General features: G+C 34.7%; 1 protein-coding gene across 23 annotated transcripts in view; it reads left to right on the top strand.

Annotated features, from left to right (window-relative positions):
- ABI2 (abl interactor 2) overlaps positions 1–16,382 on the top strand; it is a 125,520-nt gene that overhangs the window by 58,646 nt on the left and 50,492 nt on the right. For all 23 annotated transcript variants that reach the window (XM_047872782.1, XM_047872771.1, XM_047872766.1 and 20 more), the window contains exons 2-3: positions 1,824–1,991; positions 13,465–13,641. In XM_047872782.1, coding sequence (XP_047728738.1) covers positions 1,824–1,991; positions 13,465–13,641 — 345 coding nt within the window. The remainder of the gene's footprint in view (positions 1–1,823; positions 1,992–13,464; positions 13,642–16,382) is intronic.

Here is a 16,382-nt window from a genome sequence, read left to right as displayed (position 1 = left end):
TTTGTTGACTGCTCCTTCTTCAAAAGAATTTTGCTCTCCCTGGAAAAACATATCTAGGGTTGTTAATTTTGACTCCTGTACTGTGTAGGAAAGAGAGGAGAGTGGAATGTAGTGAACTTTGAATAGCTAATGAGCACTCAAAGAGATAATGAGAGCATATCATGATTTGTAGTTTTAGAAAGTGGTTTTACATTCATTATCTTATTTGGTATTCACACTACTTAGAATGGTTGATATAGAGGTTTATCTCTTTTGCTTTCTAATTGAGGAAATTGAGAAACTGTTAATCTTGTCCAAGTTGATACCTTGTAAAGTAGAGATGACATGAAAATAAAAAGCCTCTTTCTTGTTCAGAGGCTCATGTACTTTCTACTGAACTACAGTCTCTTTTCTTTTTTTATGTTAAAAAATTTTTTAACGTTTATTTATTTTTTGAGAGATAGAGAGAGACAGAGTGTGAGTGGGTGAGGGGCAGAGAGAGGGAGTCACAGATTCTGAAGCAGGCTCCATGCTCCAAGTTGTCAGCACAGAGCCTAGCGTGGCGCTGGAACTCATGAACCGTGAGATCATGAGCTGAGCTGAAGTCGGACACTTTAACCTACTGAGCCACCCAGGCACCCTAAACCAAAGTTTTCTATAGAAGATGGTGTCTAGCATTTAGCAACATAGCATATGTATCTTTACCATTGTTTTGCCTTGTGACCTTGGAAATAATGATTTAACCACTTTTTACTGTGTACTCTGTTCTTCAACCAGAGTTTGATACTTGGCAATTTATGTCCCATAGAGTTATAGCACTTAAAGTGATTGAAGAGAAAGATTTAATTATTTTAATTTTAATTTTTCATTATTTGCCACAATTATTACCTATTTTTATTTACAGTGTCATTTTTACTTATCATTATAATTGTTTTATCATTATTATTACTTTTTTTTCTTTTATTTTTTATTTAAAAAAAATTTTTTTTTCAACATTTATTTATTTTTTGGGACAGAGAGAGACAGAGCATGAACGGGGGAGGGGCAGAGAGAGAGGGAGACACAGAATCAGAAACAGGTTCCAGGCTCTGAGCCATCAGCCCAGAGCCTGACGCGGGGCTCGAACTCACAGACCGCGAGATCGTGACCTGGCTGAAGTCGGACGCTCAACCGACTGCGCCACCCAGGCGCTCCTCATTATTACTACTTTAATGAGACATTACATTTTACCCACATTTCACATTTAGAATGGAAGGAAAGAACAAATTCAGAAAACTAGAGAAATGGATGCTAGAATTTATACATTCACATCAGTGCTACTTTTCCAGACAGTGATCTTGAGAAGCTATGTACTTGCTGCCATTGCTCAAAATATCCAGTGGATCGGGGGTGCCTGGGGGCTCTGTCAGTTGAGCATCTGTCTTCGGCTCAGGTCATGATTTCGTGGTTCATGAGTTCGAGTCCTGAGTCAGGCTCTGTGCTGACAGCTGGAAGTCTGCTTCAGATTCTGTGTCTCCCTCTCTCTCTGCCCCTTCCTTGCTCATGCTCTGTCTCTCTCAAAAATAAATAAACATTAAAAATTTTTTTTTAAAAATCCAGTGGATCTCATTTTTAAAATAATGGCTATAGGATTTTATGCATCTATACAAAGATGTATCTATTCAACATGAAAATATTAACTCAGCCAACAGTTGTTGGGTTTACATGATACTGATAATTAACATTCAGAACATTTTTAACTAGTGTATGTAGATTCAGAAACTGGATTTTATGAGCATTTTTGTAGAGTAGATTGATAGAATGAGTTATCTTTAAATTGATGATTGTTTTTTTTCCCCCTTTAGTCAGCAGATAAGCAGCGAGCTCTAGAAGAAACCAAAGCCTACACCACCCAGTCCTTAGCAAGTGTTGCGTATCTGATTAATACCTTGGCCAACAATGTCCTGCAGATGCTGGATATCCAAGCATCCCAGCTACGAAGGATGGAATCTTCAATCAATCATATTTCACAAGTGAGACCACACTGCTTTTCTCTTTTGCCTCTGAGGAACACTATAAACACAAGCAATCTGTATAATGCTGGCAGGCTTTATCATGTGAGTTAACTCACATGTATGATTTGCAAAATACAAATTCAGTATCAGGTTGTTTTTGATTCTTTTTGTGGAGCGATTCTCTATGAATTTGACAGGGAAGCAGATGTTAATACTTTTATTATAATTCAGTAGTCATGTTAAAATAATCATCTTTGAGTGAAAATTTCTCTGGTTTCTTCCAACTTGTACTGAATTCCACATTTCTTTATCTTCAAAAAAAAATATTAATGTGATAGCCTAATCACTTCTTTACATTTTTTTTTTCTGTTGGTAGGACTTTTGTTTAATCAGGATGGTACCGTATCTCAATAAAGAAAATATTAATTTAAGTGAACTTATAAAATTATCTTTATATAAAACTTAAAAAAGTTTAATGTTATACTTTTTTCCATTGTAAAAACCATTCCCTTAATATATAGAAAAATAAAAAAATGGAAAAACAAACCCTTTCACCACTGTTTAAACTTTTTACTTTTAGTACTTTATTCCAATACATTTTTCCCATAAATAGTTTTAAAAACGTAGCTGTGATTATATTATGTATAGAATTTTGGATTTTGTTCTTTTAACTTACGATGACAACAGATATCTTCCCATGATGTTACAAGCTCTTCATAAACATTTTCAATGGCTGTATAATATTGCATGTGTATGTTACAGCTTTAGTAACCATTTCTGTATTTGGGGGCCATTTAAATAATACTGCAATGAAAAGCCAATTTGTAATTGCAAAATGAATTTTAAAAAACATTAAAAAGATAAAGGTTTTGATCTGCCTGCTTCTCTTTGATGAGATCCTTGGAGCTTTTCTAGTTTAGCTGTCTTGTTACTGAGTAGCAGAGTTCAGGATGCTTCTGAAATTGACTAATCCAACAAATTTTCAGTCTGAAGCTTAATTTGTGTAATTAAATAAAATAGAGTCCAGATAATCAAACCAGATATGAGAAGACTCACTTATATTTGCTATTTGAAAGTTCACCAAACTGATTTAGAGGGACTTCTTGTTATTTAATACTATTTAATCTTAAAAATGTATTTGCCACTGTAAGGTTTTCTTTACATCCCATATGAAATTCTGTAGACATTGTATAATTTACTGCTTGCTATATTGCTGTATCTCTTAAAGTAAAAAACAAACCCTCCCCCAAACCCCCCAAGAATTCGTGAGTTTTAACGAGAAGTAAATTTTATTTGGAAGTGACCCCTTAGAAGAAATAATAATAATGAAATAGATGAACTTGGTTTTCTGTAAAAGGAGGGATATTGACAAATTACTAGTCTGATAGAGAATTTTGGGGTTTACAATTAAGAGTTTTAGAATTTCTGCATATTTGAAGTCTTAACAAAGGACCAAAAAAGACTATGAGAAGAAAAGTTCAAATGCAGAAGAGACATTAATAGAGTTTCTAAAAAGGATGAACAATTTGTTATTAGTTTGTGAAAGTAGAAGAGATTGTGAAGATAGATGATGACTATAAGCAAATAATAATGAAACATAATCATCTGTTTTTTAAAAGTAATCTCTATACCCAACGTGGGGCTCAAACTTATGCCTCTGAGATCAAGAGTCAGATGCTCTACTGACTGAACCAACCAGGTGCCCTGATAATCATCTGTTTTTTGATTAGAATTCTGTACTACTTTGGTAGAGAAGGGTAGCAGTTTTTTTTTAATTTTTAAAACATTTTTATTTTTTGAGAGAGAGAGAGAGAGAAAATGAGATGGAGAGGGGCAGAGCGAGAGGGAGACACAGAATCTGAAGCAGGCTCCAGGCTCTGAGCTGTCAGCACAGAGCTCAATGTGGGGCTCGAACCCATGAACGGTGAGATCATGACCTGAGCTGAAGTCAGCCGCCCAACTGACTGAGCCACCCAGGCACCTGAGAAGGGTAGCAGTCTTAAGGAGGAATGTGAATAAGTCTACTCTAAGTTGTAATTATATGTATGAATTCAGTTAATGAGAACATTTTATTTTTGAGTGTCACATAAATCTACATATAATTAATAGTCTAATTAGTACTGTCTTTTAAAGCCATTTTAATGGAGTAAGTGAAAAATGGGAGAGATGAATGGATAGAGATTAGTAGGTCAGAAATAACAGGGGCCAGGGGCACCTTGGTGGCTCAGTCGGTTAAGCATCAGACTTCGGCTTAGGTCATGATCTCATGGTTCATGAGTTCGAGCCCCACTTCGGGCTCTCTGGTATTAGCACAGAGCCTAGAGCCTGCTTTGGATCCTGTCTGCGCCCGCCTCCCCCACTGGTTCTGTCTGTCTTTCTGTCTCACTTTCTCTCAAATATATGTAAACTTAAAAAAAAAGGGGGGGGGGAAATAACAGGGGCCTGAGTCAGAGCTGTCAAGAATATGTTGACTCTTCTTCATTTGAAGTTGAACAATCCCTGGAAGGGTGAGGGATCTGCAGTTGTATAATACCTGTTAAGTCTATACAAAAGAGTATGCTGGGTGAGAGGTTGAATAGGAGAAATGGGCTGATGGAGGTTATAGCTAAGAAATAAGTAAATTTTAAAAATTATATATTTTTTAGTATTTGCCTTAAGGGTTGAAATAATTTTCAGTTATACTTAATGCACAGGTAGAGTCCTTTGTTTTAAAAGTCAATTGAGGGCACCTCTGTGGCTCGGTTGGTTGAGTGTCCAACTTTTGATTTCACCTCAGGTCATGATCTTGCAGTTTGTGAGTTTGAGCCCCGAAGCAGGCTCTGTACTGTCAGTGCAGAGCCTGCTTTGGATTCTCTGTCTCCTGGTTTCTCTTCCTCTCTCTCTCTCACCCTCTCTCTCTCTCAAAAATAAATTAAATAAATAAACATTAAAAAAGAAAAGTCAGTTGAACATCAGAGTTATTTGATACTCTTTAGACTGAAAGATTATAGTATGAGAAAACATTTTCTGTTTACAAAGCAAATACTTAGTAAATACTCTAAATACAAGGATTGGCAAACCTTTTCTGTAAAGGACCAGCTAGTCAATATTTTAGGCTTTGTGGGCCACATGTGTAGTATCAGTTTCGTGTTATTCTCTGTGTGCGTGTGTATTTAAACAACTATTTAAAAATGTAAAAAGCTATTCTAACTTGTAGGTCATATAAAAGCAGTCTGCAGGCCAGACTTAGCATGTAGGCTGTAGTTTTTGCAAGCCCTTGTTCTTAAATACTGTTATTTTCTAATGTTTGGTAATTATATTTATTATTATTATTATTATTATTATTATTATTATGCTTTATTAAGAATATTACTATGTTTTTAGAGGGAGCCAGAACGTTCTTATGATACCTTGAGATTAGATTTTCCTTTCCTTTCCTTTCCTTTCCTTTCCTTTCCTTTCCTTTCCTTTCCTTTCCTCTTTTCTTTTCTTTTCTTTTCTTTTCTTTTCTTTTCTTTTCTTTTCTCTTTCTATCTTTCTTTCTTTCTTTTTTTTTTTTTTTGGCAATTTGAGCAAAAGTATTAGGTTTAGAGAATTTGGAGAGAAGATTGGATTGAAGAAGGAAAGAAATGGAGGTTCAGTCAGGTCAAAGACCAGATCACATATTTATTGGAATGCTAGTAGGTATTAAGAGTTGTTTTGTAGGAATTGTCTGGTAGAGTGGTTCAGGACTAGGAGATACTAGATCTCTGATGTTTTTGATTTCTTTCCTCATCAGTATCTTTTTTCTGTGTCATGGGTAGGAACCTTATCACTTTTCAGCCGCCTAGTGCTCTACCTCTTTTCTCCATATGTTTGGGAGTGGGGAGGGTCAGGGATCTAAGTTTTACTTTGATTCTTCTGCTGACTTGTGTGACATTTGACTTGAACTTCAGTTTTTTCATCTGTAAAATGATAAGACTGATTAGATGATATCTGAGCTATTTTCCATTTGGAATTCTTTATTCTTTTGAGGTTCCTACAAATGAACTTGATTTATATTTGCTTTTTTTCTTTCTATTCTGCTGGCTCTGCTATTCACCTCAGTCTGTGCCCCGCTGACCTCAACCCTCCATCACTCTGATATAACTGAGCTATTGCCTAAATTATTCTGAATTAGAATCTGAAGATGGGAATTCCATTGACTTAGCCAACTGAATGGCAGAGGTTTTAAAAAACAAAATAGAATTGATTACGAATATTTAGTATCAGACTTTTTTGTACTAAACATAGTATGAAGTAGTGCACTAATTTACACCACACTCACCATATCCATAAGAAGTATTAGGATAGGTTCTTGATGTAGATTACCTTAGGTAGTTTAAGGGTGGCAATTTAATTTTTATTTTTTATTTATTTTTTAAAGATTTTATTTTTAGGGCATCTGGGTGGCTCAGTCAGTTGAGCGTCTGACTTCAGCTCAGGTCATTATCTCACAGTTCATGAGTTTGAGCCCCACATTGGCTTGCTATCGTCAGCCTGTCAACACAGAGCCCACTTTAGATCCTCTGCCCCCACTTGTGCTCTCTCAGAAATAAATATTTTTAAAAAATTTATTTTTAAGTAATCTCTACACCCATTGTGGGGCTCAAACTCACAACCCTGAGGTTAAGAGTCACATGTTCCACTGACTCAGCCAGCCAGGTGCCCCAAGGATGGCAATTAAAAAAAATTTTTTTAAACATTTGTTTTTGAGGGACAGAGAGAGGCAGAGTATGAGTGGGGGAGGAGCAGAGAGAGAGGGAGACACAGAATCTGAAGCAGACTCCAGGCTCTGAACTGTCAGCACAGAGCCCGATGTTGGGCTCGAACCCACAAACTATGAGATCATGATCTGAGCCGAAGTCGGATGCTTAGCCGACTAAGCCACTGAGGCGCCTCCCAAGGGTGGCAATTTTAAAGAAATCCTGTCTCTAGCTTTGTTGCTGTTATCTTATTTCTTTGGAAGCATATTATTTAAAAAGCTAACAAATTTTTAATTTTAAAACTGAGAGTAGGAGTTAAATTAACATTAAATATTTTTCAAAAATATATAGTTATCAGAACAAACATTTAATTTTACTGAATTACTTGTATAAACATACATAGCTACTTTTAAGTCAGTATAGCATTATGTGTAAGGATGAATGCTATTACTGTGTCCTTGACTTTGTGTCCATTTCTGGTTAGTTAAAAAAAAAGGTTTATGAGAACATTATTCAAACTAAAATTCTTTTTTTTTAAATATATTTTTTAAGTTTACTTATTTCTTTTTGAGAGAGACAGAGACAGTGTGAGCAGGGGAGGGGCAGAGAGAGAGGGGGAGAGAGAGAATCTCAAGCAGGCTTCTCACTGCCAGTACAGAGCCTGACATGGGGCCAAACTCACAAACCGTGAGATGACCTGAGCGGAAACCAAGAGTTGGATGCTTAATGGACTGAGCCACCCAGGTCCCCCAAACTAAAATTCTTATAAGCTTATAAACTAAAAATTTTCCAAGCCAGGCCTGTCGCTTTTCTCAACTTAACCTAAAGAGTCAATACTGTCTACATTCAGTTCATCATGGCTTAAAGTGTATTTATTTTGAGACAGAGTGTGTGGTGTGAGTGTGAGGTGGGGGAGGGGCAGAGTGAGAGAGGCTATGAATCCCAAGCAGACCACACGCTGTCAATGCAGAGCTGGACTTGGGATTCTATCCCACGAACCATGAGGTCGTGACCTGAACCGAAATCAAGAGGTGGACACTTAACCGACTCAGCCACGCAAGTGCCCCCTCATTATGGCTTAGAAGAAGATCAGGGGGTTCAAAGGCAACATAAAGAACTTAAAGAGTAGTGTTCTTCCCACTCTAAGAGCTGACTAGAATTTATTTGGCCAGGTGTTGAAGTAGTTAACAGAGAGTAAAGGAAATAGGAAGGAATGATTATTAAATGCTATGAGAAGGGAAGTAATTCTTCTCAAGGGCTAGATACTAAAAGGCGGTGGAAGTTCTAACCCCTGAGGAACTTACCATGTAAGGTAATTTTTAAAAATTTATTTATTTATTTTGAGAGAAAGAGAGAGAGTGTGCATGTGTGAGCAGGGAGAGTGTGCATGTGTGAGCAGGCAGAGAGAGAGAGGGAGAGAGAGAATCCCACACAGGCTCTGTGCTGTCAGCACACAGCCCAACTGGGAGTTTGAACTCATGAACTGTGAGATCATGACCTGAGTTGAAATCAAGAGCTGGACATTTAACCAACTGAGCCACCCAGGAGTCCCAGGTAATTTTTTGTTTAAAAAACTTTGTAGCCTTGGGGTGTCTGTGTGCTCTGTCAGTTAAGCGTCCGACTCGATCTCAGCTCAGGCCTTGATCTCAGGGTTGTGAGTTCAGGTCCCACACTGGGCTCCGTGCTGGGCATGAAGCCTACTTAAGAACAAACTTTATAGCCTTGTTTAAAAATTCGATTTTAAATTAAGGAGATCCTTTGAAAGGTTATCAATATGTAATTATTCATAGAAGATAGGGTTTATACAGTTTTTAAATTCTTACGTATAGTTTATATCGTTTTATAAAAAATGAATAAGTGAAAATTGCCATTTAGTAATAACTAATTTGTTTTATGGAAGATGAATAATTTAAAGCCTATTTGTCATTTAAATAATTAAATGCTTATTTGAAACATTAACGTATAATTAAAAAATTGAGACATATTTGAAAACACCCAACTTAGTTGAGTTATTCCACCGTAACTATTTGCAGATGTTTTCTCACACTGATGATCAGCTGAAGTAGTACTGTCCAGTACAGTCACCTTTTGATTATCTGTGTTAATGGGCCACAACAATGCATGGGTAATCCTAAAACAAAGTACTTTATACAGTACCTGCCTGATATCTGTTGTGGCCTGAGCATGTGTTTGGATCCATGAAGGAGATGTAGGAGTGGGTCTCAGGCTTGCAAGGGAGTTGGGAGCCGTTATGGTTATCTGAGGGTGATAAGAGGTATCCTAGAGAGCTTGGGTTTGGCACTACTTGGCTAAAGTGTCATGGGGGAAGCCCACAGCATGTGAGACCAGACTTGGCAATAGCCATGAGAAGGATAGAGAAACAAATTAATAAGGATCTGTTAATAGGAATAGACCACACAGTTGCAGTGACATTATTTGTTGTATTTTTTGGTTAACAGGTAACAAACAATAGTAGTATTTATTAAAAGTTACTTGCATTAGTTTTGGTCATCTTTGCTAAACACATTTTTTACTTGCTACAGGTAAGTGGTATTATTGAGACCTCTACTAAATAAGACTAAATTTATTATCATGTAACCAACAACTCTAGAAGTGACAGGATAAATTTGAAATACTTTTTTTTCTATTAAAATTCTTCCTAAATATCAATGTTGAACTTGTACTTCCAAAATTTAACTTTAACACATTTTAGTTTTGTAATTTCAAAGAATATGAAAAGGCAAGGCAATGATGATTACCGAAGGCTATGAATTTGATTTAGGAAAAACAGAGTAGCCATATTTTTAATAAAAAAATATAAGAGCTTTAAAAAAATTATTTTAAAACTAATAATTGGCTGTGAGTTGATGAATGTTGAAGCTGGATTTTAGGTATATAGAGGAGTGTTCATTCTGTTACTCCATCTAATTTGAATGTGATTTTCCCCAAGAGAAACCTTTGAAAAATTTGAAGTAGGTGATTGCTGAAAATTTCAGAATGTTATAGACCAAACTTTCTTCTCCTTCCTTATGGAGTAGATTTATTGTTCTCTGTTATTATTCAGATTCTAAATAAAATCATAGCTATCTATTTTCTGAAGATATATTTGATTCACAAGAACTCCTACAGTTCAACCTAGTGTGGTAGTAGGATGGGAAGAACACAACTTATGCTCTTTGATTTTCTTAACCATATATTACTTTTATTACTGTATATGTTTTTAAAAAGTTAAAGACATCAAATATCTATACTTATCCAGTCGTTAGAGACATTAATCTTAAGTCAACTCTTGTAACAAGTCTGGAAACAATTGATATTTGAGAGTGCATAATGTAAGGATAAGTGAATTAGTCTCTCCTCTAGATCATTGGTTCTCAATCCGGGTAGTTTTACCCCTGCAGAGACATTTGGCACTGCAGACATTTTTGGTTGTCACAACTTGGGGCGCTCTTGGTATCTTCTGGGATGCTTCTTCACATTGTACAATACTCAGGACAGCTTCCCACAACAAAGAATGATCTGGCCCCAAATCTCAATAGTGTCTCTGTTGAGAAGCCCTGCTCTAGTTTTTCCCAGATGTAGGTATTCTTTTAAAATAGACAACTAGAATATTATATAGTGAAACTAAATTCTTTTGATTTCCCATGTGTATATCCTGTTAAGAATTATGTTTTAGAGCATGCATTCAGTTTTTACTGGTAATTAATACAAGAAGCAACATTTTTCTCTTCAGAATTCCTTCAACCAAATCCTTTTAGAGTTTAGTCCTGGGAAAATTGTCCCTTCCTCATGAAGGGATATATTTCCTTGTAATTCATTGTACTTTGCCTTCTCTCCTAGGAAGATGTAAGAGCCCAATTTTATGTCCTTTTATAGCAACTAGCCCTTATTTAGGCTCATAGGTCTGAGATCTTTTTCTTTGCTTTACTGGTTTTTGTTTTATCCTTAGCATAAAGGTTTGTGGGTTTGGGCTGTGTGTATATAAAGAGAACATAGAAGTAATATGTAAATGCCCCAGTCACCAGGTATGATCAAATGTTTTGAGTGCTTTTTTAAAAAAAAAAAGCCTCAATTTTTTCAAACAATTAAAAAAATGTGCTTACTATAAAATGTAACTATATATTAGTGCAGATATGGAAAGTTGCTTCCCCATTTTTATTTTGTAGAGATTTATTCATATTTCCAACATGAAAATTTGAAATTGAAGTTTCAGTTTGCAGTAAGCTTAGAATTCTATGGTTGCTTGGGTTTGCATTCTTATGGCCTCATTTTTGAATAGGATAATTATGTTTCTAAAAACAACATGGAGGGGCTCAGTTGGTTAAGCATCTGACTCTTGATTTCGGCTCAGGTCATGATCTCACAGTTTGTGAGTTTCAGTCTGGCATTGGGCTCTGTGCTAGTGGGCCCCCCACCCCCCAAAACAAATAAACTTAAAAAAATAAAAAGTGGGGTGGAAACAATGTCTCAAGAAAATAACATTCTCTGATAAATTTTCCTTTATTGATGTGTTTAAGACCAGTTATATAAAAAATAGGTACAAAAATGTGCCTATTTTCTTTGGTTTTTGTTTATTTTGAAGTGTACTTAATATATATGAAATCTTCTTAGCCCATATTTTTAATGATTTAGAATGTGACTCATTAAAAATTATTCAAAATGAGATTTTTATTTCTCTGAAGTTAAAAATAAGTAAATACCAACATTGTCACTAATATACAGATTTCTTTTTTTCTGTTACAGCTCTACCAAGTAGTTGAAAAGGAAAGCAGATTTTGTCATTTTTATTTAACATGCTCAGAAAAAGCTCAAAGATTATTTTTGTTTTAAAAAGAAATACTTAAATGATAAAGTTACTACCTTGGCCAGTCTTTGATTTGATACTTTATTTAGATACTAGTTGTGAAGCTTACACATCCTGTTGGCTTTTAGTCTTTTGGCTGAGGGGCACCTGGGTGGCTCAGTTGGTTATGGTTGGTGACTTCAGGTTATGATTTCATAGTTTGTGCATTTGAGCCCCACGTCAGGCTCTGTGTTGACAGCTCAGAGCCTGGAGCCTGCTTCAGATCTGTGTCTTTCTCTCTCTCTGCCCTTCCCCTGCTTGCGCTCTGTCTCTCTGTCTCTCTCAAAAATAAACAGACATTTAAAAAAATTGTTTTTAAGTCTTTTCATTGAAATAAGAGGCTTTGAATTTGTTTCAAGTTTCCTTCATACCGTAGGTAGTTTGAGGATAGATAATCAGCTTTCATATTTCATAAAGTGATATTTAATACTGTCATATGGTCATCTTTTCTGTATTATTACAGATATTTTATTTTTTGTTTTTGAAAAACGTTTTGAAAGTGTTTTTTATTTTTGAAGTTTGTGTATTTATTTTGAGAGAGAGACAGTGGGAGTGGGTGAGGGGCAGAGAGAGAGGGAGAAAGAATCCTAAGCAGGCTCTGCACTGACAGCACAAACTCTTGATTTCCACTCAGGTCATGATCTTGTGGTTTGTGGGTTTGAGCCCTGCATCAGGCTCTGTGCTGGGAGTGTGGAGCCTGCTTGGGATTCTCTCTCTCTCCCTCCCTCTCTGCTCCTCCCCAGCTCGCTCTCTCTCTCTCTCTTTTAACATAAATAAAAACACTTTAAAAAATTAAAAAATATAAAATAATTGCTCTTCATATGCCACTAAACTACAGCCTGCTGTTTGAAAATGCTGTTTAATAGTATTAATCAAATTAATAAGAAACATAGTATTATCTGTGTACAGAAATTCACCCTCTATTAGCAAATGGAAAAGTAAAAAAACACATCCTATGTGAACATTTAATAAACCCAATAAATTAATGAGATATTTTATGAGTATTGTGTCATAAAAAACAAATTTTTTTGTAAAAAAATGTTAACATTGTATTTATATTTTAGGCCCCCCCTTTTTTTTTTAAACGTTTATTTATTTATTGAGAGAAGACACAGCATGAGCAGGGGAGGGGCAGAGAGAGAGGGAGTCACAGATTCTGAAGCAGACTCCACGTTCTGAGCTGTCATCACAGAGCCTGATGTGGGGCTCGAACTCACGAACTGCAAGATCATGACCTGAGCTGAAGTTGGACGCTCAACCTACTGAGCCACCGAGGCTCCTTTTTTTTTTTTTTTTTTTTAAATAAAAAGGCATTTAAACACCAATGGAAATTACACTAATAGGTTATTTTAAAATGTAACCAACTTAACCACTGGGGTTTTCTTGATCATTGTATTAGTATAAATATAAATGGGGTTTGGGAAAAAATTAGCATGCTTTAACCCAAGGATTGGCAAACTTTTTCTGTAAAGGCCCAGCTAATAAATATTTTAGGCTTTGCAGGCCATACAGTCTTTGTTACAACATTCATCTTTGCCCTTGTAATATGAAAATATGTAAGTGAGTAGAATGGCAGTGGTCCAATAAAATTTTATGTATAGAAACTGAAATTTGAATTCTGTATAATTTTCACATGTCATGGCAGTAATTTTCTTTAGACTTTTTAAAACCATTAAAACATGTAAATACCACTCCTGGGTTCTAAAAACAAAAAACTTCAGGTGGGAAAAAACTTAGTGGGCCAGATTTGGTCTGCTAGCCATGATTTGCCAGCCCTTGCTTTAGCCTAGAAATGGAGAAAGCCAGTAGGTCCAAAAAGGAGAAAATTTAGCCATTGGGGTTAAGAATATAAATAATGATGTTAAGTCACTGAGCACCTATATTTTGACTTTTCCGCTTATTAGAACTATACATTCTCGTGTTGCACTTACATTATATTTTTCAGACCGTTGATATTCATAAAGAGAAAGTTGCAAGAAGAGAGATTGGTATTTTGACTACCAATAAAAACACTTCAAGGACACATAAGATTATTGCTCCAGCCAATCTTGAACGACCAGTTCGTTATATTAGAAAACCTATTGACTATACAATTCTAGATGATATTGGACATGGAGTAAAGGTAAGTATAATTTTTGTCAGCCTTTTAAAAATAGCAGTCCATAATGAAACACTTTAGAAAATGAAGCTTTTATCTTTTTGGGAAGCCCAAGTTTTGGCCCAGTTGTGGTTCTGAAGATTCCTTACTACTATAACTATTTTATCCTTCTTGCTTCTTCTTAGTGCTATGTTGTCAAGTTTTAAGCAGTCATCTGTAAATGAAATGCATTTATTTAAATAGTTATGATTAGACCTCATGTAGATTGGGCAAATAAGTGTGGTATAATTTCTGTAGTCTTTTAATGACTTAATATGACTGATTAAAAGATTACTTAGCATGTTATTAAAGTATTTACCTTACTTCAAGAATTTATCAGCAAGCTTCTGGCATTAGTTTTCAGAAAGAACATATGTAAACAAACATGTACTTTGAATTTTTCTAAAATAATTCTGTCTTAACATTTGGGTGAGAATAGTGTAGACAAAAGTAATATATAAATTAATATTTCTACCCATTTTGAATATGTAGCCATTATGTGTTTTGGCTATCTTTTAAAATGTATTAGAGTGCCTGCTGTATATATAAAATACCATGATCAAAACTGAAGTGCATATAAATTTCAATGAAATTGGTATTTATACTTAAACTATTTGGAGCATCAGCTAAGTATTAAGTAGCTTAAAGTTGACATCTTAATCATTGATTTGAAAGGCAGTGACTTATTAAATGTGACTTTGGATAAATATATACAATATACTTATAAGTGAAACTGTATAGTTTATGCAGTTGATTTATGTCTTTATATATAAGCAAATGTAAATTAAAAAAATACACTATACTAGTATGGCTAGAAATCAGTTAAGTCTAAATTTAATGTATATCTTGGTAAAAGAAAACATACAGTATAATTAATAAAATATTTTTCTTAGAATTTTAATATAAGCATTATTATCTGGAATTTGATATTTAATTTTATAAAATACTTAAAATTTTATAATTTTGAGATTTTTTTTTCAAGGCTAATAACTGCAAATAGAAAATTTTAGGATACTGCTGGAATCTACTTCCAAAAGGCACTTAGAATAAAGCATAATATTTGTGCTTGCCCATTTACATAATAAAAACATGATTTCCTTCCCACTCTAATTCTTACTTAATTCAAGTAAAATATTACTCTTTTGGGACTCTGTAGTCCTTCTTATTTGGACTTTTAGTGTTTAGGCGACACTAATGTGAAGAAATCTTTAATAATGTTTTTTGAATAAAGCAATGTCATATAATTTCATCAAAAAACCTTCCTGTTCATGACACATTCTGCTTTGACCACTCTTTCTATGATCTACTGAAACATTATTTTTTAATGCTGAATGCTTAACTTGTTTTTTCTTTGTTTTTTTCCTTTCTCTTCACATCCTGAAGTTCCAACTAACCTTTCAATGCTTTTTTTCCTTACCTCTTTTATTTGCTCCATTTATGCATTAAGTGGTTGCTTAGATTTAAGGTAAGAGATTCCAGGGCTGGATTTCCATTCTTTGTTCTTATGTAGAATATTACATATGGGGAGTGAAGAGATACTCGGCACTTGGCCTTCTAAAATCAACAAATAATTCCTCTTTTTAATATTTAAAACTTTTTGTCATGCAATTTTGTGGTGTGTCTTCATGTTCTGTGAGGGCAGATTTTTTTGTGTTGTTCACCACCTTGTCCTGTGCTCCTAGAACAGTGCCTGACACACACACTAGTGGCTTAGTAAATATTTTTGAATAAATGCTTATTTTGCAATGTTAATATGTTTTGTGAAAATAAAATGTAAGTTACCGTATCATAAAATGTCATTATGGAGTAAAATTAGCTGGATTTTTGTAAATGTAGAATTTATGTTATGGATTGGAGGGCCAACTAATGTGCTTCATTTAACCCTCCCCCTGTGTAATAGCCTTTTTATTCTATAAATGGTGTGCTTTATTATACACTTGTGGCCAGTATGTCATTATCTCTTGACTCTTAGTCAATGTAAAGAAAGTGAGAAGTGGAAAATATTCAGTGTTATGGGTTTTTTTTTAAGTTGCAGTATCATGTATTTTGCTAAAATCAAGATTAGTTTCTTTTTTTCCAGTATTTCAATATAAACTCATTTTAAGAGTTTTTCTAGCTGAATATTAATTATATCAAAACATCAAAAGTTCATGATAATATTTAACAACAGGTTAAAAATTAGAGAAATATTTTGTTATGTGTTTCAGTAACAGGTGTTTTTTTCTTTTCTTTTTTTTTTTTTTTTTACAGTTTTAGTATTTTGAAGAATTAATGGTAAAAGACATTCAAGTATATTCAAGAAGTCTCTTTTAAATACAGTTACTAAAATCGTATTCACCAAACCATGCATTTCCTTTTTGTTCTTATTTTCTTAACTGACCCTTGTAATTTATTTTCAAATACATTTTCTTTCTAAACCCTGTTATTTGCCATGTCTTCAGTATAGAAAGTGATGACAGGAAGATAACTGAGATCTGAATCATTAACTATTAACCACGGCCACTGACATTTCAACAGATCTGATAGAGAGATGTGACTAGAGGAGTTGAGGCAAATAGTACTTCTTGTGTTATTGAATAGATGATGTTGGCTCCAAGCCCTCAGTCTTGCTGAGTGAAGGCATGTGGAATTGTGAGGAGAGTGCTTTTGCATAACAAAGAACTACACCCAAAGCAGTGTGTAGTTGCTTGGCTCTTTTCCTGTAAATACTATATGCAGATTTTGGC

This window comes from Prionailurus viverrinus, chromosome C1 (genome assembly GCF_022837055.1).
Source record: "Prionailurus viverrinus isolate Anna chromosome C1, UM_Priviv_1.0, whole genome shotgun sequence".
Lineage (NCBI taxonomy): Eukaryota > Metazoa > Chordata > Mammalia > Carnivora > Felidae > Prionailurus > Prionailurus viverrinus.
This window is presented reverse-complemented; position numbering and strand designations above follow the sequence as displayed.